We start from the raw sequence: 27,589 nt of genomic DNA, 5'->3' as shown, positions 1-27,589 counted from the left end.
CCCAAGCTTGGAACGTGCTGGACGGAAGCCAAATTATCTGGCCGATTGTTAATTATGTTAGTCTTAAAAACATCTCAGTTTGAATCTACCGCAGATTCCTTTACACTCAAAAGATCCATCTTTATAAAATCCTACTTGGAGACAGTGTTTGAAGGTCGTTCTGGAGACTACTAACTGGAAGAACAGGGTCGGGGAAGATTGATCTTGCTAAAGTGGCAGAAGAGAGGGAGGGGTGGAAAAATCCGGATTTTACCGCCAGGGCCTACCGGGCAAGCCCCACAAGTAGCGTCGTAAGGGATGGGAGGAGAAAGATGACGCCAGAAGCCACAGCCCAGTAGGAAAATGGAGGTCCTGAAATGGAGGGGGAAGGGTGCACGGAAAACAGCACTGCGGCTGCGCGCAAGCGGCCGGCGCGCCGGCGCGCAGAGGGGGCGGGGTGAAAGGTCACAGCGCGGCGGCGGGTCTGGCTGGCGGCGGCCGCGGGCGGGAGTCGATTGCCCGGTGTGCACGTGTGGAGAAGCGCAGCACCGCGCGGCGGCGGAAGACACCCCCGCCCCCTTCGGAGACGCGGGGCTGCGTTCGACTCTTGCGGCCTCCGTCACCCGCTCAGCTCCCTGCCTTACGCGGGGAGTCGGCTTGTGGGGGTTGAGTGGCCCGAACTGAGGGCGCGGAGAGCTCAGGGCGGCGACGACAACGGCGTTGATATCGGTGGTAACAACGGCCTCAGCAGGCGGGGAAGATGAAAGGGTGAGAAGGGCAGCCGGGCAGGGCCCGCCCGGCGGGCAAGAGGGGCTGCGAAGGAGGGGAGAGACTCCGGGCGAAGACCCGGCGGAGGGAGATTTCGGGGCTTCTCTTCTCAGCTGAGGAGGTGGATGCTCGGCGCGGGCTCTTGGCGGGCTGAAGGGTCGGCAGGGGCGAAACCCGGGGAACCCAGGATTTCGGCGGGGAGGACGAGTATGGGTTGAGCGGAGTCTAGCAGCCTAATGGGGCAACAGGGGAAAAGCTCTTGTGAGGCTCCTTGGGCCTCCTACCTGGGAGCGGACGGAGGAGCCACCCCCGGCCCGCCACTCCTAGTGGAGTGATCTGGTTGTCCTCTTCAGATCTAGGCTCAACCCTAGGGGCTGCGGTCTTTGACACCTTTCAGTCTTATTTACACTTGGGAACCGGGCAGAACCTTCTGGAGGGAGAAGGAGTTGGAATAAAGAGCGTGGGGATGAGTATTAAGAGCTAGTGACTCAACTGGATTTGGGTTGGGTCAGAGCGAGTGGAGGAGGGGGAGAGAGCCTGAGCTCTATAGTCTTGGGGTGCCAAAATGTTTAAGGAAGTATTGTCGATCAGTAGATGGAGCTATTGCTCCAGTAGTTTACTGTTGCCCCTGTGCTCTGAAGGGGTTCTTGGTTACTCCTAGGAAGCTTTTCTTCCAGATGATTAGAAAAATTAATATTCCTTCACAGTTTCCCTCCTGGATAAAATTAGGGATTATATTGGTTCAACTCTTCCCATTTGGATGATGTCACCTTACTATTAAATTACATACTGTTAAAATAGTAATTACATAACACAGTGTTTGAGAATATTTCCTAAATCTAAGCCGTTTTGGAGCCTTCCTTTTATCAGTTTTTAAAGCTGGGGTTTTTTTTTCTATTATAGCTAGTCAGTTAAAGAGATGTAATTATGGGGGCACTTGGGTGGCTCAGTGGGTTAAGCGTCCGGCTTCGGCTCAGGTCATGATCTCACGGTTCGCGGTTTCGAGCCCAGCGTCTGGCTCTGTGCTGACAGCTAGTTAAGAGCCTGGAGCGTGCTTCTGATTCTGTACCTCCCTGTCTCTGTGACTCTCCCCAGCTGGCGCGCTCTCTTCTCTGTCTCTCAAAAATAAATAAGAAACATAGAAAAAAAATTTTTTTGAGAATTGTAATTATGTTTCGAGTTAGTGAAGCCTTACAAGCTGTTCAGCCTTTTGAGGATGAAAAAGTCTTTGAAATAATCTCATACTGCCTGGAACTAGGCTTTAAGTATTATCTCGGTCTGTGTATGTGTGTGGGGTCGCAGAGGTCCAAGAAAGTTTAGTTTGGCCTTAGGTCTGTAATATGATTCCCTGCTCTGAGTTTGCTTTAAATACTGGAAATTCATTCTAATGCTTAATTGTATGTCTTACATTAGAGTTTAGGAGTAATGAAATGTTCATAGTACCTGCACTATTTTGCGTCAGATACTAAAGAGTTCCAATCAGGATACTAGTTGAGGTATGGGAAGTATTTGTAGTATTTGAGCCATAAACTAGGAAGTTTGGCTATTTTATATATGATCCAATATAATTTAGTGAGATTTTTTCTTTTTTCCCCCTTTACTATGGATGCCGTCTCTTACTCATTTTTGTATTCTCATCAGCGTGCAATACTTATCTTGTTCTGTTAGGAGTACTAAAAATGAGGCTGAATAGGCCCCACGGTTGAGACTCTGCATGGTTTTATAAAGGAAGGCCTCCAAGAACTTATACTGGGTGTTTAGAACCAAAATCCCTGGTCTAACTCTATCTTGCTGGGGTGTAATGTTCTTTCTGATACCTAACTTGACAATAGAAATGGGGTCAAACGATATTATTCACAATCTTCCTACAGTTAAATACAAACGAGGCACTTAGCTCTTTATTTAAAATGGTGTTTTATATGTGTAACAACATGATGGTGCCAAATGCCCAGAAACGAGTAATTGGCCAGATTTGGAGGAAATTTTTAGTTCTTGAATTGGTACCATGAGCCAGCAACTATCCCCAAAATGAAAAGTCCTTAAGTCTAGTTCCTATCACTTATGATTGGGAGCTTAAAGTTGTGTTCCTCCTAATGGTAAATTTTTAAGATGATTTCACTGGAATAGTCCCTTTAACTTCCCAGACAACTAACTCCCAGGTTAAGATGGGACTTTAAAACGTTTTTCACTTCTAAGTCTTGATTTAAGGCAGCGAACAAATGAAGATAATAGACATTTTTAAAAAGGGTCTAAGGTCTTTGAGTTCAAAGACTTGTATCATTATGCACAATGTGGTTAGCGTTATAAGCCTGACTCTTGAAGAACTTCTAATTCTAAAGCAGCCTATTTAAATGTTTTATGTGGTGGCCTATATTCACTATCATTTTCAAACTTTTTAAAGTTACTATATTATCTGTGGTTTTTATTGGTAGTAGCAGTAAAACATCTCATTGTGTTTGTGTATATTTGCCTTTCCCCCATAGGAACGTAGATATATTTCCAGTTTTTAATTACTGTGTATATTTATGTGCATGGTCTAGAAATTTGAAGTATATTACAAGGTGTCGTTTCCTTTGTACTGAAGCTGCTTGTTTTTATGGACCAGGAATGTTGTAGTTTGAATTACTGGATGGTAAGATGATAATTTTTATCTATTATTCCTCTCTAGGGAAGGTGATATTTAAACAAGTCACAGACATGACTGAAATGACAATATAATTAGTATAATAGAAAGTAAAACTGAATTCATTTACCTTTCAGTTGTAGCAAAGGAGTATAAATTAGTTTTAATAAAAATGTCTTTAACAAAATGTGAATGTGTGCAAAGTAAAGATGGGAAAGTAGATGACAGTAAGATAAGTACAGTATACAGAACAGTGTAGTTTACTAATTAAAATATTAAAATCAAAGATTCTGCAATCAAAAGAATATGTTGAAGAACTCAGAGTAATGGTTACCTCTGATAGGAGCACAAGAGAGTTTTCTGAAGTGCTAGAAATATTCTCTATCTTTACCTTGGATATTGACTGCATGAATGTATATGTATATTTGAAAAATCATGGAACTGTTAACAAGATTTGTGCTCTTTACCATACAAAATCTATACTTCAATAAAACAGGTTTTTGTTTTTTTTTTAAGATTGTATTGCTGTTTTTGTTGGGGGACAGGCAGTGAGGCTGAAAGAGAATTCAGGAACCTTTGTAAATCTCCAATTTATACTCCAGGTTTCCATGAAGCCAGTAATTTGTGGGATGTTTAATGTACCCTTGCTGTATTGAGATGAATTCACATAAAATAACCTATCATGATTTGTTTTAGAAAATCAGTATAATGACCTAACCAATAAAAGGGAGAAATAAAGGAAAATAAGCCCTGATAAGATTCTTTTTTTAATATGTAAATGACCAGGTACAACTACATCATAAGTCATAAGATTAGGTGTTTGCATCTATCTGTAAATAGAATCATTATATAATTTAGAAAGTTGTTCCGTTAACAATACAGATGTGTGCACCAGTGACTAATGCTGTGTTGACATCAGTGTTGTGATTTTTTTCCCCAAAATTGTGGACAGTTGTTGGTAAAGTTCTGAACAAAGAATAATCAAGAATTTCTGGGTTGAAAAAGATTTTTAACAGTTATCCATATAAAGCATTATCTTTCAAAGATAGCACTTTTGCTGGACCAAACTAATATCTCTATATTAAATTTTCCTTCACTGACGTTTTGCATTTTGGCCTGTGGAAATCTTTTGACTTCTGATTTTCTCTTCCAAGTATTAGCTATGACTTCCAGCTTTGTGCTATCTAAAAAGATAAAACTTTTCAATTCTGTATTTAAGTGGTTGTCCTTTTTTTTTTTTTTAGCACAGCCTACAGAAACCATTAAAATACCAGTTGCAACTGATAGAAACTTCCTTTTCATCATAGAAATGAAAATTGTGTATATTACAGTTTAATAACTGCAAAATTATGTAATTGTCCTATGACAAACACTGCTTTTTCTTGATCTGATCTCTTCTGTCAGTTTCTATATACGTTCACTGCCTAACTTATTGGGAAAATGTTAGTCCTGTCCTGTCTAATACAGTAATGACCAGCTACATTTGGCTGTTGAGCCACTGAAATGTGGCTTGTGTCACTGAGAAACTAAATTTTAAATTTTAATTAAAATTTTAAATTTAAAAACTGATACTCAAAGTCAGTTGTTGGACAATTTTTAGGTATGTTTGGAACAACCGAGATATGTGAATCTACTATAAATTTTGTGAAATGTAAATATAAATAAAATATTTGAGAAGAAAATTAGCATCTGAATTGATATGTGCAGTGTAGTACACACTGGTTTTTTTAAGACTTGTTATAAAAAAAGATTTCTTTAAAAGGGAAATTAATTTTTACTTTGATTACACATTGAATTGATTTCATCTATTCTTTTGTCTTGTTAATGTAAGTACTAGAAATTTGTAAATTATGTCTATGACTCTAATTGTATTTATTTTGGACAGTGCTGGACTAGATTCTGAAAAGAAAATTGTGTAAAACATGATCTCTTTGCTTAGGATTCAATTTTCAGGTGGAGTTTCTAAATAGTAAATGTTCAGTTTGTGGGCCAGCAGATAGTGTATGACTGGTTATACCTCTGGTGAAGGATTCTGAGGCCACTCTTGGTTTTAGATTAAAATATTCTAATCTAGTTACTTTGTCTGCCATGGGTGGAGAAGGGATAATTGGAAGTATGCATTTTGCCTTTCTTGAGCTAGGGTGACCTGCTGTAATTCTGCCTCTATCATGACTGAAGCTGTTAGTGGAAGACCCTTGGTTTTGAAGTCCAGAGGCTTTTTCTCAGTCCTCGATAGTATGGCGGTAAATGCTTGCTTATAAAACTACTTGATGCATATTCTTATTTCTTTTGAATAATTCCTTAGAAGTGAATTTTTTGGATCAGAAGGTGCTGGCATTTAAAAATCTCTGATATTTGTTGCCAATTGATCTCTAGAAAGATAATGGCAATTCATACTGCCAACAGCGTGTGAGAGTGCCCTTTTTTTCTCCAAGGGCTAATGGGGAAGGGGAGGGGCACTTGCAGAAAACTTAAGGAAATGGAAAAAGACGTTTCATCCATCAGTAATATAAATTACCTTCTTCTGAGATGAGTGGCATACATTGAGCATTTGTAAAATGATAGAAATAAGAATTTCTTTACAAGTTGAATTTGGGGACATAGTCACATAATAGCCTAGTTTTACTTTGCTGTTTTAGATGATAAATGGTATTTCTCTCCCCACCTTTATTTGTTACTGTTAATTTGATTACATAGTCAAGTTGGACATTTCCCACTTTTACTGGCCATTTGTATATCTTTGTGACTTAACCTGTTATTTGTATAGCTTATCAGTTTTTAATCTGGATTGCGTTTTGACTTCAAATTACAAAGCAGTCAAATACAGTATTCTTTAGAAAATGGGGTTGAGACATTCAAATTAGTAAATATTGTCAGAGTGATAACAGTTTAGGACCTAGAACATGAGAAGAAATTTTTTACAGAGCTTGTTAAACTGGTGTAAGCAGAACAATTGTACTTAGCAGCATTTTAAACAATTCTTATTTCTCTTTTCAGAAAACTAAAATATATTTAAAGATATACTTGGATTCCCCCCAATCTGTATAGATTATTATTCATAGCATAATTTATTCTCGTAAAGGAGACTTACTCTAATGCAAAAAGCATTGAACTAAAAGCAACCACATTTTATAGTTCAGTGTGCCACTAACAACAATTAGCATTAGGGTCACTGGTAGGTTTTTTGACCTCTGAGACTTGGTTTCATTGTCTTTAAAGAGAACAGCTTGAACCTGAATAGGAACAGCTGAAGGCTGAAATTCATGTGCCCCTTCTAATTTTATCGGTATTTAATCTGCTGATAGCTCTGATGATTTTTCAGATTGCCAAAAAAAAGTGATGTCATTGACTATTAATATCTACCATAACTGCTAAGGCATGTGTGTCACTTGTTTGCCATCCTGGTCTCTTATCAGTTCTAACTCTCTGTGATACCAAGAAACAAAACTTTGAAATCATGGATCATATTTTAACTGTCCTCTCTTAAGTTGCTTTCTTCATTTTGCTCTTGTGTCTGCCTTTTGAGACCTGCTCTCCTATCCCCCTCCCTCATGGCACTTTTGCTTTTTTTTTTTTTTTTAACAGATCTCTAATACCAATATCAGATAGATTCTCAATCCTTACGATATTTATAGGTATAGTATACACTATAAACAATATAAATATAAACTACAAACAATAGAGTATTGTTTGCTAATGAAAAAACCATTACAGAGGTGAACCAAGAAGGAAAGGAAGCTTGGTGGGTTATGGAGTTTTTGAGTAGTTTCATATTGCCAACAACCAATGGGAGAGGAGGGTGAGGCCAGTGACCATAGCTCGGTGATGAGGGCTTTATATGCAGTGATATTCGAATTTTAGCTGGCAGGTTATATGCAGCTATTAAAAAGTCTTAAGCATTAAAAATAAAGTGATCATATTATATTTTCAAAAGATTATTCTGACTGCATTTTGATCGCTTTGTCTCCCTCATTTTCGTTTTATTTCTCTTCATTAGACTGTTAGAATTTGTGTTGAAATGGTGCTCTGAAGAATACTGCTTAGAGAAGGGGTATAGGTAGAAACAGGTTATGAAGATACTTGGGGAGCAGAATTAACAGGGATTAAGATGTAACATAAGAGAACATCTAAAACTAAGTTTTTTATATTGGATGGGTGATGGGACTATTCCTAAAAATAGAGGATAGATAGGTGTTCTAATTTCCTATAGAGGATGATGAGTTCAATTTTCAATGTGTTGAATTTAAGATTCCTGTAGAGATAACTAGTAAGCAGTTGGAAATATGTGCTTGGGCTCAGATTTGGAAGTAAAAACATTTATTTTATTTATTTATTTTTAAATTTTTAAAAATTCTTTATATTTGAGAGAGAGAGAGAGAGAGAGTGTGTGAGCAGGGGAGAAATAGAGAGGGAGACACAGAATCCAAAGCAGGCTCCAGGCTCTGAGCCATCAGCACAGAGCCTAATGCGGGGCTCAAGCTCACAGACTGTGAGATCATGACCTGAGCCAAAGTTAGACACTCAGCACACTGAGACACCCAGGTGCCCCAGAAGTAAAAACGTATGAATGGATGATCATGGGAAAATTTATCAAAGGATAATTTGGTTATTTTCAGGTTAAGTTATTTTATTTCAGGTTATTTGAGTAGATTACATCTGATGTGTTCTTAGCACTTCTAGTATCCCAGCAAATAGTTATTGACATTTTTGCACACTTGATTCTTGCACTCATACAGCTTGCAGAGCTAATCTACTCACCCACCACTTTTTCGATACCTGCTAAACCTCTAGAACAGTGAGTCTTAACCAGGGTCACACCTTCCACTCCTGGATCTCTGGTAATGTCTGGAGACATTTTGGGTTGTCACAGTGGGGTGGAACATTTAGTGGATAGAGGCTAGGATGATGGTAAATATCCTACAGTGCTCCGCAAAGTCCTCACAACAAAGAATTATCCAGCCCATAAAGAATATCAGTAGTACTAAGATTGAGAAACTGCTCTAAAATCTAGATGAGAGAGAGCCCATCAGTTAAATTAAGGGCCTCTTGTACTTACTGGAAGTAATTCATCAATTTTTTAAAATATTTGAGGTCCTGCCCTAAGTCTTATAGTTCAGTAGAAGAAGTAAGGTGTAAAAACAAATGCTTAGAGTGGTACAGAGATACTATGCCTTGGAAAGGTACAAACAGTATAATACAGGTCAGATGAGGTGGAAATCTTGGCAGGATGATGGGTTAAGATCTCATGAGCAATTCGTATTTAAGCTGTGCTTTGGTCACTGCTCAGCAGACTTGTAAATTAATCTTTCATGTAATTTACTTGACGGCAAGAATTTAGAACCAGATTAATACTAGCTAAGACAATTACCTACCCTGAGCCCAAGTTTTTTGCAAATCCCTTTTAGTATACCTTAGGTAAGTATTCCAGGTTTGGTATTTCTCTTTCTCAAGCTTGAGGAGTAAAGAGAATCTTTTGAGGGGAGTCATATGGGTGGCTAATCTTGCATTGTAATGGTAATGTGTAGACATAGGCCTGGTTCTGGCTTTATTGATAATTGGCTGTATAAACTATTGGTATATCTGTCTCTGCGCTTTAGTTCCATCATCTATGAAATTTAGGGGAATGGACCCAAATCAAACACTGCACAAGAAATGACCAAGCAGTTAAAATTTTATGCTAAGTTGTACTCAGTATTCATTTAGAATATAAATGGTTAGGCTTTAAGCTTTTTCTATACAGTTCTTCACTTTGTCTTTCTGCAATGTAACTTAAAAAGTCACACTTTGTAGAGAAAGGCCTACTTTGTGTAGTCATATCTCCATCTTGTGGCGTTTCAGAATATTGCCACTAAATTTTGTTTTTATAATTATGGGCATAATTGGCATTACTTTTAATAGCTTAAAAACATTTGAGTACTTATTATCTGATGTTGCTGAGCTAAATATTTAATATGCATTATCTCATTGTGGCACAGTGTTTGCTTTAAGCCATAGGTAAAGTTTTGCTGCTGCCATAGGCATGCCTGGGTGGCTCAGTCAATTATACTGCATTTGACTTTTGGTTCAGGGCATGATCTCCCAGTTCATGAGTTTGAGCCCCATAACGGGCTCCACACTGACAGTGCAGAGCCTGCTTCAGATTCACTATCTCCCCCTCTCTCTTCCTCTCTCCTGCTTGTTCTCTCTCTCTCTCTCTCTCTCTCTCTCTCTCTCTCTCTCTCACATACACACACAAAATAATTTATTTTTCTTTTTTTTAAAAAAAGGTTTTCTTCTACCATATTTTAAGTGTAAGGTTTTCTTCTACCATATTTTAAGTGTAAAGATGGTAGAAATTTGACTAACAGATTCATCTTGTGGTGCTGATACAAATAAGTAACTAATAGGCTGTATAAAGTAGGAAGCCAATAAGCTATGTTCCAAATCTAAGAACTTGATATACAAGGGCACTTTTGCTGTATCATTCACTACCACCACTCCGCCTTTAGATCCTTATTCTAAAATCTTTGGTATGAAGAAACATTAGGGTTTGTTATGGATTTGAAAAACATGGAAAAAAAAATAATGTCACATAAACTTGAGCCAAAAGAATAATTCCATTTGTTGAATTACTACTGTATTCAGGTTTTTTTTTACAGTTAGGATTGTAAACTAGTGCCAACAGGAACCTAGGAACAGGCAGATAAGGTAAATGAGTAAAAAAAAAAAGACCAGAAATGTAGGCTTTATGTAAAAGCCTCTGATTTAAATATAAGCAATTATATTTAATTAATTAAATTAAATTAAAAATAAGAAACTGTTGAGTCTACTAGATGTAGCAGATTTGACTTTTAGTCCAGGAATTTTGGGCGTAACTACAGAATAGAGGCCGTAAACTGATAAATTAAGATAGTTTATATTGTTAAATTACTTTAAATTGTACCAAAGTAAGTAAACAGTGTAGTGATCAAAAACCAGGTTTCAGGAGCGCCTGGGTGGCTCAGTCGATTAAGTGTCCGACTTCGGCTCAGGTCATGATCTCACAGCTTGTGGGTTCAAGCCCTGCATCGGGCTCTGTGCTGACAGCTCGGAGCTTGGAGCCTGCTTCAGATTCTGTGTCTGCCTCTCCCCTGCTCACACTCTGTCTCTCTCTGTCTCACTCTCAAAAATAAAGATTAAAAAAAAAACCACCCAGGTTTCAGGAGTCAAGCTGATTTGAATTTGAGACTAACTCTCACTACTAGCTATAGTGTAATATACTGTTTACTTACATAAGGAAAATGATTCCGCATTTTATGTGAAATCCACTTCTCTGTGATCATCTTTAGCCTCTTTTTCCCTCACCAGAATTCTTGGATATGGAAATTTACACATATGCAGTGGGAAGTTTATTAATTTAGGTGGGTGTTAAATTTGTGTGGATAACATAAGAAGTTTTAATTATTAAAGAGCCCATGGTGGGATATGGAAATTTGAGTTTTTAACTGGAAAGGTGATTCTGGTATGTAGCCAGGTTAGGAATCCATTCTTGGATTTTGTGGCACTGATTCTCCAGACTTTATACCTCCTCTTTTGAAAATTGTTTCTCAGACTTCTTTATGGGCTCCTATTTGTTTACCCCTAAATTCTAGTATTTCTTTTCATAGTTATGTTTTTAGATGTTCTAATTCACCATGATACTTTTTTTGAGGAAGAGAGAAAAAGCGTGTGTGAGCAGGAGAAGTGCAGAGAGAGGGAGAGAGAATCTGAAGCAGGTTCCTTCCTGTCAGAGTAGACGCCTACATAGGATTTTATCTCATGAACCGTGAGATCAAGACCTGAGCCAAAATTGAGAGCCAGGCACTTAACCAAGTGAGCCCCCTAGGTTCCCCTCACTATGATATTCTTGGTAATGTGATATGTTTATGTAATCAGGATGTATATTATGCAGAATTTTTATTTCAGGAAATAACTCTCCAAGTGATGTGTCACAAAAGAGAATTTTTCCTTATGAGTTAAATTAATGGGAAAACTCTGGGTGCATTCCCTCTCCTATCTGTTTTTATCTACTTAACACCAACATTGCTTCTAAACACATTAGGTAGCATTTACACTACATTATATTAGGAGTACCTGGGTGGCTCAGTTGGTTAAGCACTCAGCTTTGGATCAGGTCATGATCTCACGGTTTGTGAGTTAGAGCCCTGCATTGAGCTCTGTGCTGACTGCTCAGATGGAGCCTGGAGCCTGCTTCCGATTCTGTCTTTCTCTCTCTGCCCCTCCCCCCTCTCAAAAATAAAGATTTAAAAAAAAAATTTAAGCTACATTATGTAAATAATTTTTCAAATGCTAAATCTTACCCCAAAAAATGTTTGACAGTTTTAATGGAAGAAAAAAATGTCAGGACATGTAGGCCGTTTACACCAAAAGCAAGGACTGTATAACAGGCTATCCTGCGACTTACGAATTTAGAAGAAGCCTGTACCAGAATGGAAGTCTCATTTTCATCCAGCTCTCAGTCAGCTTTTCTGCAAACCGAAGACTTGATGCAGCTGGAAATTGAGGGGTTGTGGTTTGTTAAAGGTTTGGATTCTTGTCCTTTACTGTTTTTCAAGTAGAGCATAAAGTTATCAAATGCTTTCTACTCTTGAGTTTTAGTATCAGAATTACAATCTTTGTTCTTTCTTGGACAAAGCTGGCTACAGAACTAAACAAATGCAAAATACTACAGGTTGTAGTTTCTTAGATAATTAGTAACATATGTTTGTTTTATTTTTTGTTTCGGAAATTTTCAAACACCTACAAAAGTGAATAGTGCATTGAGTCCTCAATGCATTCAATTCCAATAGATAGTATTAATTCTCATGTTCTTTCATCTTTGATTAATACTTTCCCTTTTTCTTTTTTTGCTGGAGTACTTCAAAGGAAATTCTTGACATACTATCCCATTCTATCTGTAAATACCACAGTATGAATCCCTATCATGGAAGAACTTTAAAAAATTTTTTTTGTTCTTATTTATTATTGAGACAGAAACAGAGGATGAGTGGGGGAGGGGCAGAGAGAGAGGGAAACACAGAATCTGAAGCAGGCTCCACACTCTGAGCTATCAGCACAGAGTCCGATGTGGGGCTCGAAACCATGAACTGGGAGATCATGACCTGAGCTGAAGTCAGCTGCTTAACCAACTGAGCCACCCAGGCGCCCCTGGAAGAACTTTTTTCTTAAGTAATTTTAATACTGTTATATCTAATATCATCTTATGATCTAACACCCAGTCTGTATTTGTTTTTTCTCGTTTGTCTTATAAATGTCTTTTTCAAATCAAAATCCAAAAAGGTCTATACATTTTCATTGGCTAAATTTTTTTTTTATTTTAGTTTCAATGTTTATTTTTTGGAGAGACAGTTTAAGTAGGGGAGGTACAGAAAGAAGGAGACAGAGAATCCAAAGCAGACTCCAGGCTCTGAGCTATCAGCACAGAGCTTGACATGGGGCTTGATCTCATGGACTGCAAGATCATGACCTGAGCCAAAGTCAAACGCTTAACTGACTGAACCACCTAGGCACCCCCTCATCATCTCTTAATCTGATAGTTCCTTCTTTTTTAAAAAATAAAGTTACTTTAGAGTAGTTTTTAGCTTTACATTTGTGAAGATGGTACAGAGAGTTCCCAGTTCCCCCTATTAGTAACAGTTTACATTAGCATGGTGCACTGTTAGAATGAAAAGGCAAGCCAAAAATTGGCAAAAAAATTGCAAATTATATATCTGATAAAGGGCTTGTCCCCAGATTCTATAAATATATAAATTTATATATACACATATATATAATATGGCATGTAAGGAACTCTTACAATTCAATAAGTAATCCAGTATAAAAATAAGAATTCTTTTATTAATTAATGTTAAAATCATAGGTTTATTCTCAGGCCTAGACCAGGGACAAAACACTTAGACATTTCACCGGAGAAGATATACATATGGCTAATAATCATAAAGAAGGATGTTCTACAGCATTAGTCATTAGGAAAATGCAAATCAAATGAGATTATCATTTTACACTAGTAAAATGGCTGTAAAGAGACAGTGAAAGTGTTGGTGAGGATGTGGAGAAACTTATTGGTAGGAATGCAAATGGTGCAGCTATTTTAGAAAACAGTTTAAAAGTGTTTTCCATTACTACTATAGAAAATTACTACAAACTTAATGGCTTAAAAACACAAATCTGGGGGCTCCTGGGTGGCTCAGTTGGCTGAGCATCCAACTTTAGTTCAGGTCATGATCTCACGGCTCATGAGTTCGAACCCCATCTCAAGCTCTGTACTGATAGCTTAGAGCCCGGAGCCTGCTTCAGATCTGTCTCCCTTTCTTTCTCTGCACCTCTGCCACTCACTCTGTCTCTCAAAAATAAAAAAACCATAAATCTGTTACCTTATTTCTTGAGGTCAAAAGTCTGAAATGGGTTTTGCTGAGCTAAAGCCAAAGTGTTAATATGAATGGTGAATTCAAATAGTATCCCCCCCAAATTCATGTCTATTTGGAACCTTGGCACATTACCTTATTTAGAAATAGGGTCTTTGCAGATATAATTAATATAGTATTCTCGTTAGGGTAAGCCCTAAATCTAATGGCCTTTGTTCTTAAAGGAAGGTGGGGGGGGGGGACACAAACACACACACAACACCATGTAAAGATGGAGGCACACATTGGTTGTTACTGCCACAAGCAAGGAAATATCTGAGGCCACTAGGAGCGGGCAGAGGCAAGGAAGGATTCTAGTCAAATCCAGAGAGCGTGGCCCTGCTGGCTTGGTTTTGGATTTCCAGATTATGTAACTTTCAGAAAATAAATTTCTGTTTTAAGCCACTGAATGGTAATTTGTTAAGGCGGCTTTAGGAAATTTATACAACATTGTGTTTCTTATAGAGGTTCTAGAGGAAAATCGATTTCCTTGCCTTTTCAGCTTTTTAGGCCACTTTTAAGGACCTCTGTGATTACATTGGGCCCACCCAGATAGTCCTGGTTAATCTTCCCATTTCAAGGTATTAGTCACATCTGCAAAGCATGTTTTCCATGTAAAATAACATTAAAGATTCCTAGGATTGGAACATGGACATACTTTAGGGGTCATTATTCTATCTACTACAGGCAGTTTCTTTAAAAAGTTAAGCATATTTACCATACAACCCAGCAATCTCATTTCTAAATATCTACCAGAGAGAAACTAAAGCTATGTCCACACACAGACTTTTATGCAATATTCATAACAGTGGCATTTATAATGGCCATGAAGTAAATATTGTTAAAATGGCCATCAAGTGGTGAATGCATAAGCAAAATATAGTATATTCGTACAATGGAATATTGTTCAACTGCTGACACATTACATCAGGGATGAACCTCAGAAACATGCTACATGAAAGACGTGCAGTGCAAAAGATCATGTTTATTGTAGGATTCCATTTATATGAAATGTCCAGAAAAGACAAATCTATAGAAAGAAAGATTTAGTGGCTGACTTTGGGTAGGAAAGGACATTTGCTTCACATTTGCACAAGGGATTTTGGGGGTGTGATGTGAATGTTCTAAAGCTGAATAGAGGTGATGGTTGCACAGATCTGTAAATAGTCTAAAAATCATTGAATTGAACACTTAAAATAATGAATTTTAGGGGTACCTGGGTGGCTTAGTTGGTTAAACATGCAACTCTTGGTTTTGGTTCAGGTCACAATCTCAGGGTTTGTGAGTTTGGACCGTATGTTGAGCTGGATGCTGACAGCATGGCACCAGCTTGGGATTCTCTCCCTCTCTCTGCCCCTCCCCCATTCACATTCTCGTTTTCAACATGAACTTTATGGTATGTAAGTTATACCTTAAGGCTATTTAAGAGGAAAAGAGGAGCGCCTGGGTGGCTCAGTCAGTTAAGCATCTGACTTCGGCTCTCTCTGGTCATGATCTTGCAGTTTGTGAGTTTGAGCCCCGCATCAGGCTCTGTGCTGACAGCCTGGAGCCTGCTTCAGATCCAGTCATTCTCTCTCTCTCTCTCTCTCTCTCTGCCCCTCCCCACTTGCACTCTGTCTCTCTCAAAAATAAGTAAACTTTTTTTTTTTAAAGAGAAAAATAAAAGCTGGGAAGGGGTCTCTGATTATTTGCAGTACATTAGCTTACAAAGAACATATATCCATAATACACTTAAAACCCACTTTTCTTTAATGGGCAAAAGATTTGAACAGCTCCTTTACCAAAGAAGTTCTGTCAGTGGCAAAGAAATACATGAAAACATGTTTGACATCATTTGTTAGAGACATGCAAATTAAAACCACAATGAAATGTCACTACACACCTATTAGAATAGTGTAAATGTTTAAAGGTTGACAGTGCCAAATTGTGGATGCAGAACAACTGGAACTCTGCTACATTTATAATCCAGCATTCCCTCTCTTTGGTATTTATTCAAAAGCAATTAAAAGCTTATGTTCACACAAGAACCTATAGAGAAATGTATATGACAGCTTTATTCATAATCTCCAATAACTATAAACCTAAATGCCTTTCAACAAAAGGATAAACCATAGTATGGATATACTATTTACCAATAACAGTGAATGAACTGTTGATAAAATAGTGTGGTAAATGTCAAAAGCATTATGTTGAATGAACGAAGTCAAGTAAATGGCTATGTATTATGCAATTCCATTTAAGTGGCATTCTTGGAAAGGCAAAGATGGGGAACAGAAAACATTAATGGTTGCCTAGGACTGGTGGTAGAATTGAACAGAGGGTCATGAGAGATTTTTGGGGTGATGTATCTCTGTCTGGAAAACTGCCATTTTACATGTTTGTAAAAACTCAGAACTATACACGAAAAAAAGTGAATTTAACTTTATGTAGACTTAGGTTATTAAATTTATTTGGGGGGAGGAGCAGAGAGAGAGAAAGAGAGAGGGTGAGAGAGACTCCCAAGCAGGCTGTGCACTGAGCCCAACGCATGCCTCATCTGGCTCATCTGACAAACCGTGAGATCATGACCTGAGGCAAAATCAAGAGAATTAGACACTTACTGAGCCACCCAGGGGCCCCTAAAACATTTTTTAAAAGCTAAGGATGAAAATTGATTTCCCCCAAAAGCTTGAAAAATAAAGAAAAACTGAGAATTAATACATAAAGGAAATATGCAAGCTGGTGGACTTGAATAGACTACATCAATAATTACATTGATCTGGACAAATACTCCAGTTGTCAAGTGCTTGCTTTGGCAGCACATAGACTAAAATTGGAACAATACAGTGAGGATTAGCATGACTCAATGTGATGACATTTTCCCTTTTTTCTTTCATGTTGTTTTAATAAGTAAAAGTAATACATGCACACTGCATCATATTTAAAGAATTATATAACCAAAAAAAAGTACTCCAGTTGTCAAATTAGAGGAGCGAGACTCTAAAGTATATGCTGTTCACAAAAGATACTTTAAATGTAAGGTTACAGAGAAGGTGAAAGTAAAAGATGGTAAAGATGCATGATGCAGCATTGATTAGAAGAAAGCAGTATGTCTGTATTGATGAACAATGTAGACTTTAAGACTGGGAATATTACAGCAATTCATTAACTACTAGCAACTCTATGCTCTTAATATAACTTGAAAATACATGAAGCAAACATTGACAACTGAGGAGTAAGAAGGAACACTTGGAAACTTTGTTCAAGGCTTAACATAATCTTGATTGATAAGAAAGCCTGTCATGAATATTATAAAGAAATAAAAACAGGTTTGTTAGAATAAGCTTTCTTGGGGGTATCATTTAAATAAAGATTTAAAGGAGGTAAGAGACTAACCGGCAGCCAAGGATAAAGAGGCTTTCAACAGAGAAAGCTGCTGGGGATGCAGATTTGAAGAGGAAGATCAGAAATCTGGTTTTGGATATGTTTAATTTGAGGTGTCTACTACAGATGCTTTGGAGGTTTGGAGTGACCTCTAAGCCAGAGAGATTTGGGAGATGGCAGCATTAAAGCCCTAAAATTATGATATTGAAGTCAACCTAGAGAACAAGTGTGGATAGAGAAGACAGGCAGGTACCATCTTGATGTGCAAGCCCTTCATAAAATTGTTCTCCTTCCTTTCCAATCCCAGCTTCTACATTTACACAAAACACACTTTTTAAAAAATTTTATTTATTTTGAGAGAGAAGGTGAGCCTGAGTGGAGGAGGGGCAAAGAGAGAAGGAGAGGGAATTCCAAGCAAGCTTTGCACTATCAGCACAGAGTCTGACACGGGGCTCAATCTCACAAACCTGGAGATCATAACCTGAGCCGAAATCAAAAGTCAGACACCTAACCGACTGATCCACCCAGGCACGGCCCCCGTTTTGTAGTTTTATGGTTTTATTAACACAAATGCGACATGCACATAACTGTCTATTCATTTTTGTTGCTGCACAGCCTGGCATTGAGATTGGTGGCTCTGATGGCTAGCTGGCTACTCTTTCCACAATGGCTTTGTGGTTCTTGAAGGAGACATTGTAAGCAATCTGTGCAAAATAAGATTTGTTGCCCATCAAGAGCACTTAAATCAAGCTCTTTGACATTGTGAACTAGGAAATTCCAGAAGATGCTGGGCAGCATGTGCTCTGTTTTCTTGTTGCTCCCATAACCAGTGTTGGGCAGCAAGATCTGGCCCTTGCACCCTATTGTCATTGCTTCTGAGTTTCTGCCAGTTGTGCTTAATTTTGACACATCCCTCTGACTGGTGCCGGATGAACTTCCTAGTCAACTTTTTCACTGTCTTGGGGGGCACCAGAGATCTATGGGTGGCCATGATGCCAGGTGGGAGATGGCCGCCACACAGTACACTTTCTTTTACCAACTCAGACTGACTGTAGTTTGGGAAGTACATTGTTGCTATTTTGTTTATGTTCTATATTCTCCTTAGAATTCATTTCTTACCTTCCCTCAGAACAAACACTTAGTCATCCTTCAAATCTGTTCCCAGATCACTTTCATTCTAGTATTACTTATGTACTCTCCGTGTGCTATTACTAAGATATTGTATTTCATATATATACTAAATTATGTATATATGTGTAATATATGTTAATGTGTATTAATATATTGTGATGAATCTATACACACGCCTGGGTTTCCTACTAGGTGTAAATTCCTTTGCATTCCACATTTTAGCACATATGTATTGAAATATTTGTTGAAATAGACCCCATTTATGCTTTGAATAAGCAACTATTATGTTCATTAAAAGTTTAGAAAATTTCAAATTCACAGAATTCATGAAAGTGAAAGCTCTCTTTAATTTTCTAATAGAGTTTGGAATTTCTTTTAACTTCCAAAGCTTATTAGTTGTTTACAGTCATGTTCTCACCATTACTGCATAGCACTCTATGCTTTTGATGCTAAACGTTCTTTGCTAAATTTTATTTACAAGTCTATTACTCTGATATATTTAGACTATCCACATCTTAAAATAATTCAGAGCTAAGTGATCAAGATTACAGAGGTATTCTATTTCATTCTGACATATGTTCATGAAAGTTAAACTGTATTTGAAGGTGAATTTTGCTGACAAAGTTATATTTAATAGATATTTCTTAAACAGCCACCATACTATATTCATAGTATTACCAATTCTGTTTTGAAGTGTGTGTGTGTGTGTGTACAGAAAAATACAGGGAGACTGTATACATCAAACTTATTTCTGGTAGTAGTCTTAAAGGATTTTCACTTCCTAAGTAGTTTCTATGGTAATGGACTTTTTTAATTTTAATTTTTTATTTTTTTTAATGTTTTATTTATTTTTGAGAGAGAGAGCGAGAGAGACACAGTGTGAGCAGGGTAGGGTCAGAGAAAGAAGGAGACACAGAATCCAAAGCAGGGTCAGCACAGAGCCCGATGAGGGGCTTGAACCCACGAACCATGAGATCATGACCTGAGCCGAAGTTGGACGCTAACCAACTGAGCCACCTAGGCACCCTATTTTTTTTCTTAAACCAAGACCTGGAATTCATTCATTCATTCATTCAGATTAGGCAGGAAAAGATTAAACTGCCTATTTCTTAATGATTTAATACAGTGTTCTGTATTTAGACTTGTTCTGCCTACTCTCCTGGAAACTTTTTTAGTGATTAACTTTTATTTGGTTTAATTCTAACACACTGTACCATAACCACCTTTTCCTTTTGTATGAAGTCAAGAAATACCTGGTTGTTATTTTTAAAGTTATAAAGATACTTGAAGTGTGGTGATTACCTAGAAATCATTCTTTTTGTTCCTTGCATGTATGTATGTATTTTAAGTAATCTCTGCACACAACGTGGTGCTCAAACTCAAAACTCCAAGATAAGAGTTGTATACTCTTCTACTGAGCCAGCCAGGTGCCCCACCTACAAATCGTTCTTAAACTCTTTAAAAACTCTTGTTCTTTCACTTATGGTTTAGGAGATTGGCTTCCTAGGTCACGTTTTTCTTTACTGTTTAGTATTAGACTTCATAATGTAGTTTTTCAGTGATTGTTCTAAACTACGGAGACTAACTCTTTGATTTCAATAGATAATTACTATACTCAATTTGGGGTGCTATACCCAGTGAAAGAGTAGCATTCTGCTAAGTGAAATAAGCCAGACAGGCAGACAGTGGTATCGCTTATTTGTGAAATCTAAAATTTAAAAAAAAAAGTCAAACTTTTAGAAACAGTAGATAAGGGGTTGCCAGGTTGGGATATGGAATAGGAAGAGGCTGGTAGAAAGGTATAGACTTTAAGCTATAAGGTGAATAAAGTCTGAGGAGCTAACATATAACAAGGTGAGTATAGTTGATACCACTGTGTGTATAATTGAAACTTGCTAAGAAAGTAGAACTTAAATATTCTTACAAAATAAAAAACCAAAAAGTGAGGTGATAGATGTAATAATTATGGGAGGAATTCTTTTTCTAAAAAAAGAATAGTGTACATAAGATATGATCTCTGTATTTTAAGGATTCTGTGCTTTACAGCATAACAGTATCTACCAATAAAAAACCTGTGAGTGGCAGGTGGTGGGTGAGTGAGCCTAAGTAGGTTTTAATCAGGAAAAGACTTGGTGAAATTTCCTTCAGCCTTAAAGAAGACAAAAGCCAGGGTGTGCTTTTATGAAGAGAGTAGTTGTTCTTAGGGGGATAAAACCTTTAAAGAACATCTGAATCTCACAAAGGGAATTCATTTTAGTTGTAAAATACTTAGGAGAGGCTATATTTACCCATATTTATATGTCTAAAAATTGGAAAACAGTATAACAAATCGCTATTCAATATTGACTAATGCCATTGTGATTTCGAACTAGCACCCAGTGAGTAGAACCCACATTAGCTGCTTGGTTGACATCAGATTGTTTTATTTTTTAACTCATTTTTATTTCAGTTTGATCATCTTTTCTTTAAAGGATTTTATCTACTGTTGTGATTTTTTAAGAAGGCCAATAATGTATGTAAGCAAATCTACTAATGATAGTGCTAGTGGTAAGAGGAAGAAAAATATGTATAGATGCTGTTCAGGTTTGTCTTGTCACATTTGATCAACCTTTAGCTTATGGTGGAGAAACGGACTTGAGCTATTAAGAAAAAATCCTTTTGTTGACAGCTTTATAGGCAAAACAACTTTGTTACTATGAATCTAAATCATTTTAGCTTTAATTCCTTTTCCCATAGAACTAGTTGTTTTGATTACATCTGGTTTTTCAGAAATGCTACTGTTGCATTCTTGATAAGTGGTTTTCAAATAGGTGTCCCCCACCATGTGAATTCCTTTGTTCCACTGCTTGAGATTCTGCTTCTGAAAGTGGGGCATGAGGTCCAGGAATCTGGATTTTGAATACCACCCCATGTAACTGATGTGGTGGTTCCTGGTTCAACATATGTAATTTTTATTCATTTGGATTATTTTCTGAGAATAAATGTCTAGAATAGAATTACTTGGACAAAGAAGATGTACCTTTTAAGCTTTATGATACATAGTATTAGATTGTGTTCCAAAGAGACTGTATCTATTTATACTTTCACCAGCAGAATATAAGAATCCCATTTGCCATCCCCTTGCCAATATTTGGTATCATCAGTCCTTTGGATCAGTAATAGATACCTAAAACCTGTAAGCTACAAGGAAGATTCTGGCATTTATATAGATTATTAGTCTGGTCTTCTGAGTAATTATTGTTTACTGTATTTATCTCTAAATATATAATTGTATGAATACTACAAATTGAATCTGGATAGAATGGCTGGCAGAATCTTATAAATGGTAATCATTGTAGGAATATAAAGTCACCGAAATCTTGGATTTATGAATCAGGTAAAAAAAGACTTGGTACTAGTATGTTTATCTTAACAAATGAAGCTAATTATATTTTATTGAGTACATTTTGATTTGTTCCAGTAGCCGGATCGAACTGGGAGATGTGACACCACACAATATTAAACAGTTGAAGAGATTAAACCAGGTCATCTTTCCAGTCAGCTACAATGACAAGTTCTACAAAGATGTGCTGGAGGTTGGCGAGCTAGCAAAACTTGGTATAATACGATTTTTATTTCCTCCCTTCATTTGTTTTGTTGGTGTTCTTGATCCCTAGTTTTTCATATTAGAGCAGAGTTAACTAATTTAATTCCTTCATTTTACAAGTGAGGAAATGAAGTGGTTCAGGTTTTGAGAAAGATCTCTGAGAAGTCAAGACAAAATATTTGAATTTTAAAAGAAAATGCTAAATACCTTCTCTCTTACTTAGTATGTGCCTGTGTGTTTTCACATATTTGTCTTTACTCTGGAAGATGCCTAAATCCTTAAAATGATACAGGAAATTTTTGAGGCTTTTGCTGTTCAGAGTAGCTGATAAAATTTAATGCTGATAGCAATAATTTAGTTTTTCTAGAAGGGGAGAAAGATTCGATAAAATGTGTTCTGTCTTTTGAACTTTATATCTTTATATTTTCCATGGCAGCGTATTTCAATGATATTGCAGTAGGTGCAGTGTGCTGTAGGGTGGATCATTCACAGAATCAGAAGAGACTTTACATCATGACACTAGGATGTCTGGCACCGTACCGAAGGCTAGGAATAGGTAAATTTATTTGTTTTTTTTATTTGTGTAATGAAGCATAAATACATCATTACTGTTTCTGACCTATTGAGTCAAACCATATTTATTAACGTAATTCAGCTGGAAGCCCTATATAGATTTGTCATCGATGCCCCTTTTGCTTTTTTTTTTTTTTCTTTCCTTTTCTCTGGCAGGGCTTGTATGTAAAGGTTCTTTTAGAGTTTTTAACCTGTTAATAGTAGGGAGAGAACAAAATTTTCAAAAATTGGGTTGTCTAGTGTTTACCTCATAGATCTTTTAGGACTCAATAAGTGTTATGGTGATTTAGATGTGTAATGTAAAGATTGATTTTTCTAAGATTACTTATTTGTCTTGTTAATAGGAACAAAAATGTTAAATCATGTCTTAAACATCTGTGAAAAAGATGGTACTTTTGACAACATCTATCTGTAAGTAAAATGATATTTAATGTTCTTATCTAAAGAATTTTTTAATTTTTTTAATGTCTTTATTTTTGAGCGAGAAAGAGAGTGAGTGGGGGAGGGACAGAGAGAGAGAGGGAGACACAGAATCTGAAACAGGCTCCAGGATCTGAGATGTCAGCACAGAGCCCGACATGGGGCTTGAACCCACAGACTGGGATATCATGACCTGAGCCAAAGTCAGCTGCTTAACCAACTGAGCCACCCAGGCACCCCTAAAGAATTTTAATAAATTGGCAGTAGAAATCTTTACTGGAAACTTTAAAATCTGGTTACATATTTTATTGCCTTTTGGAAAAACCATGGAAGTAGTGGTTATGAAGTTTTTGTTTTGTTTCAATAATAGATCAGGAACATGAGATGAAACATTCTCATTTTGCTTTACTCTGTTAGGGTGGGAGCTCCAAAGCCACAGGGATGAAACCAAGATTAAAATAATTCGGAAATGAAGAGTTAGTATCATTAATACTACCTTTCTTGTGCCTTCTGTTTGCGGTCTGGGTTTTGTTTAAGGTTCTCAGTGACATACTCACTAGTAGTAGAGCTTAATATCAAAATCAGAGAGTATCTAGCTGATAATACCGATATTAAGATTATTCTCATTTTAACTTTGGCATTGGACGAGATTAAATTATGTCATGCTGTTTTAAGGAGTAATTGACAAAACTATTTTTAAAATATAGCACTTTTTTATTAATCAGAAAGAGTATATAGAGGCATTTGAAACATTAGAATATTATTTTTCTGTCATTTTTTCCTACATTTATTAGGATGGTCTTTGAATCATCCCTGTGGTGTTTTACCTATTTATAATTCCAAGAATACTTTCTCTCCTTGCAGTGAAAAATGTTATGCTAGCCAGGGTACTTTACCCTTTGTTGATTATAAGAATTAAACCTTTTTCTGAGTCTCCTAACTTCAGCCAGCTTCTTGCAGATACAACAGGTTAAAAGTGTACATTTGTCATCTTAAGTTTTTCTGAAATAAATACCTAGTCTTTGTTGATTACTAGTAATTATGAAGAGAATCTAGCAAATGTCTGCAGTATTCCAGCTCCAACAATATGAAGCTATTTGCAAAATATGCAAAAGACGATGAAGTCTTAATTTTTTTTCTGATACCCTCTTATATTTCAGGCATGTCCAGATCAGCAATGAGTCTGCAATTGACTTCTACCGAAAGTTTGGCTTTGAGATTATTGAGACAAAGAAGAACTACTATAAGAGGATAGAGCCCGCAGATGCTCATGTGCTGCAGAAAAACCTCAAAGTCCCTTCTGGCCAGAATGCAGATGTGCAAAAGACAGACAACTGAACAAATTAGAAATGAACTTTCTTGCACTTGCTTGTCGCCAAATAAAAGAGAGGCCCATTGATTTTTTTTTTTACCCCCTCTTTCTCCCCCCCCCACCTCCTACCTTGTTCTTGTATTCCTTTCTTTCTTTTTCTTTCCTCTACAAGGTTTAATACTTCCAAGGACTTTCAAAATTAATCATGTTTGGATTGTTTTAGTTTTCCTATTTTTGTGAGGTGGTTTGATTGTAGGAAGGAGGAGGTATAGATCTGTTTGGTTTCATAGTTAAGATATATGGTCCCCAAAATTTGGGTGTCAGTGTCAATTTTTTTTTTTTTTACATCCTGCTTTCACATTGAAGGGCAGAGCCTACAAAATGTTGTGTATATCAAAAGACAAAAAGAAACAGCAGCAATATCTTGTTCTCTAATTCAAAGACAAGTTTAGTGTGTTTGTGGTACTTTGGGTTTTTCAAGACTGGGATACTAATCCCGAGACATTGCCTTCACTCCACCTTTTGTCCTTCTGAGTGTTATCTCAGGAGTTGGACCATTATCCTTGTAAGAAATACTAAGCTTATTTTGTTTTTTAAGCAATTATTTCTTTCTTCCTTGCTGAGAGTGGGTGGGACAGTTTGGGTAGGTAGTGTTTTACTTTGGTCTCAGTATTTGAGTTACATGAGTGGGCTGGTTGTTGGCAGGTTTATTTTTCCTGCTGTGATTGTTATTAGTGGCATTAACTTTTAGAGTGTGGGCTGGTGAGATTAATTTTTTTTAATATCCCAGCTAGAGATATGGCCTTTAACTGACCTAAAGAGGTTTATTGTGATTTACTTTTTTTCCCTGTCTTTTTTCTTCAGTAGACCCCGCAACAGTTAGTCTGACCTTAAAAATGGGAGTTGATGTCCTAACAGGTCAATACCCCTAAATAAATCTGAAGCAGATATCGTCTCTTGGACCTACTAAAAAACACCTAAAAGGAAGCTTTGATGGATTTGTGGCACAATAAATTCATTTAATGTCAGCTAATGCGGACTTAAAAGTGTGTGGCCACTGAGCATCTGATTATATAGGAGAGAATATCTAGACAGTATTTTTGAGAATAACATAGCTGTGCTATTGCTTATCTGTTGGAGAACATCCCAGATTTGCTTATTTTCTGTGCCTATGAAACTGAGTTTAAGGATTTGGGGGAGGAGAAATTGTTAAACAAATTGCTTCTATTCTTGGAAAAGTAGAAGTTCAGAAGTGTTAACACACATTTCACTGTGACCTCCTCTACTGACATGACAGATCATTTTCTGGCACGTAGGGAGTGGCTTGGATGGGTTGATAACTTTTTGTAAGATAGGAGACATCTGAAATTTTCATGTTTTCCTCCATTGTCCCATATCCAATTTTTAAAATTCTCTAGATTGCCAATACTGATGGCCCATGAAATGTTTTCATTAGACTTGAAAACAGTGCACAGAGCTTCAATTTTCTTGTCATTTGACTTTAAAAAAAAGTATGATTCATAATATTTATCCTCATGTAAATTCTGATAATAGAAGTCTCATCTCTCCAAATATATTAAATGACAAAATTATTTTACGCAATGTTTATGCACATTTTGTAATCTTAAGTTCTTATTTGAGAATGTGAAAGTACAAAGTACAATAGACTTCAGCGGTCTTAATTGAGTGCCAAGAGTAATATAGAAAAGGAAGATAGTTGAATGAGTTTATAGGATTCTAATCTTAAGATAGTAAAAATGTAGAAAGACCATGCTGGTTTCTTGGGTTTCAGTTTCTTAAGCAGTCCAAATATAAGTTTAGGAAAAAAGTTAGCATTAAGCACCTTTACCTTCATGGATAAGCTTCAGCTTGCTCTTGCCAAGAGAAGAGTGCTTGAGTTACAGAAGGCATACTTAGTTTGAAGAATTCAGCCTTTTTGTAAACTTCAGATATCAAAATAGATTTTGATATATAAATGAGTTTTCTGAGATGACACTGCCTCTATTTCTATAATCATTTCACCTGGACTATCTTCTCAGTCCTATGAATGTATCCCTAAATGTGGTTACTGAAAACTGAATAGCTGCCTCATGACCGTTAAGTACATGTTATTTAAGGAGGAAAATGACATTGTGAGTTGAGTGTGTAGGCTCCTTACCATTATACTTTTTTTTTCCCCACACTAGACAATGACTTTACCTAAATTTTAAATGTTTGAAAAGGGTTAATTGTCCTACATTAGACTTGTATTAAGTAATTCCATCCATTCAAGGAAGAGGAGGATGTAGAAGCAGTAGGAGCTGGGCACTGATTCGTATGCCTGTGAGTCACTAAAGACTCACATAATGTCCCATGTTGAGTTAGTTATTTTGCAACATAAAAAGTTGAGGTAAAACAATTCTATTAACTGGAAGATCAGAGAATATATCCATATTTTTTAGGACAGATAGTTTTTACTGTGGGGCAAATAGGTAAAAATCATCCTGTATTGTAATTGCATTTAGGTTCTAAAGAAAAGAATCTACAGAGAAATCTATGCAATATATAATTTGTCCAGATAATTTTTAATTTGGGGAAAGAAGTTCTAAAATATCCCCAAAGCAGTTTACTCATCAATTGGAAGTCCTCCAAAAATTGGGAAACCGTGGTTTGTGGGTGGAAAGGAAAAGCTCCCTCAGTTTTTTGGAGGGAATAACTTTAAAAATACTTAAATGGCTAAGTTTACTTGGTGCAGTTAAAAATTAAAATTGTTGATTTTAACATTGCTGTTACATCTGAAATAAACTTATGTGATGTTCTGGTAGTAATCTGTGATGTCTGATAAGTGTCAAAGAAAATGCTGTACTGCATTGACTATGGAAATCAGCAGTTCTACCTAGTCTTTGTTTACTCTTGGCCACACTGTTTTATTTGCTTTTACATATCTTTAAAATCTAACATAAAACATTAAAATAGGCCAAGTGCAATTCAAGGCCTGCTAATTCAGACCTTTTGGAACTTTCTAGAAATACTGCTGAGTTTCTGCAGTTCTGTATCAGTGAGAGAAAAAATAAGATCCTAGGAGAGGTCTTACTTAAGCTGTGAAGTTTTAAATGCAATTGTTAAAAACAACTGACACTTTTAAGCTACGGTCTAATCAGTAGTGTGCATTGACTACAGGTAATGTGTATTCAAAACATTTTTTTTGATATGAAGAACTTTAGTCATTGAGTTTTGGGAATTGCTTCCATTTTTTTCTGAATATCAAACATGAATTTAAAATTTTTCCCTTAGCAATATTAATTCATTGTCTTAGAAGTGTAATTAGAATTTTGCTTATTCAGGAAACTGGGTGATCTTTGCCCCCTGTGTCACAGTTAATCCTTGTGTAGCACATCATCCATCCCTAAATTTAGCAGCCTAATCACTAATGT

The 27,589-nt window shown here is 36.8% G+C and overlaps 1 protein-coding gene across 2 annotated transcripts; it reads left to right on the top strand.

Annotated features, from left to right (window-relative positions):
• The first annotated feature begins 423 nt into the window (after positions 1–423).
• On the top strand, positions 424–26,983 carry NAA50 (N(alpha)-acetyltransferase 50, NatE catalytic subunit). 2 transcript variants are annotated; one of them, XM_029939322.1, is made up of 5 exons: positions 424–747; positions 21,749–21,882; positions 22,308–22,427; positions 22,789–22,855; positions 24,025–26,983. In XM_029939322.1, exons 1-5 carry the CDS (start codon positions 740–742, stop codon positions 24,200–24,202), a joined length of 507 nt encoding a protein of 168 aa, XP_029795182.1. In that variant the 5' UTR covers positions 424–739; the 3' UTR covers positions 24,203–26,983. The 2 variants fall into 2 exon arrangements, with proteins under 2 accessions (XP_029795182.1, XP_029795181.1); XM_029939321.1 differs by having other exon boundaries at positions 21,746–21,882.
• The last annotated feature ends 606 nt before the right edge of the window (positions 26,984–27,589 follow it).

Source organism: Suricata suricatta, chromosome 5 (genome assembly GCF_006229205.1).
Source record: "Suricata suricatta isolate VVHF042 chromosome 5, meerkat_22Aug2017_6uvM2_HiC, whole genome shotgun sequence".
Taxonomy (NCBI): Eukaryota; Metazoa; Chordata; class Mammalia; order Carnivora; family Herpestidae; genus Suricata; species Suricata suricatta.
The sequence above is the reverse complement of the archived record's forward strand: the minus strand, read 5'-3'. Positions and strand labels throughout refer to the sequence as shown.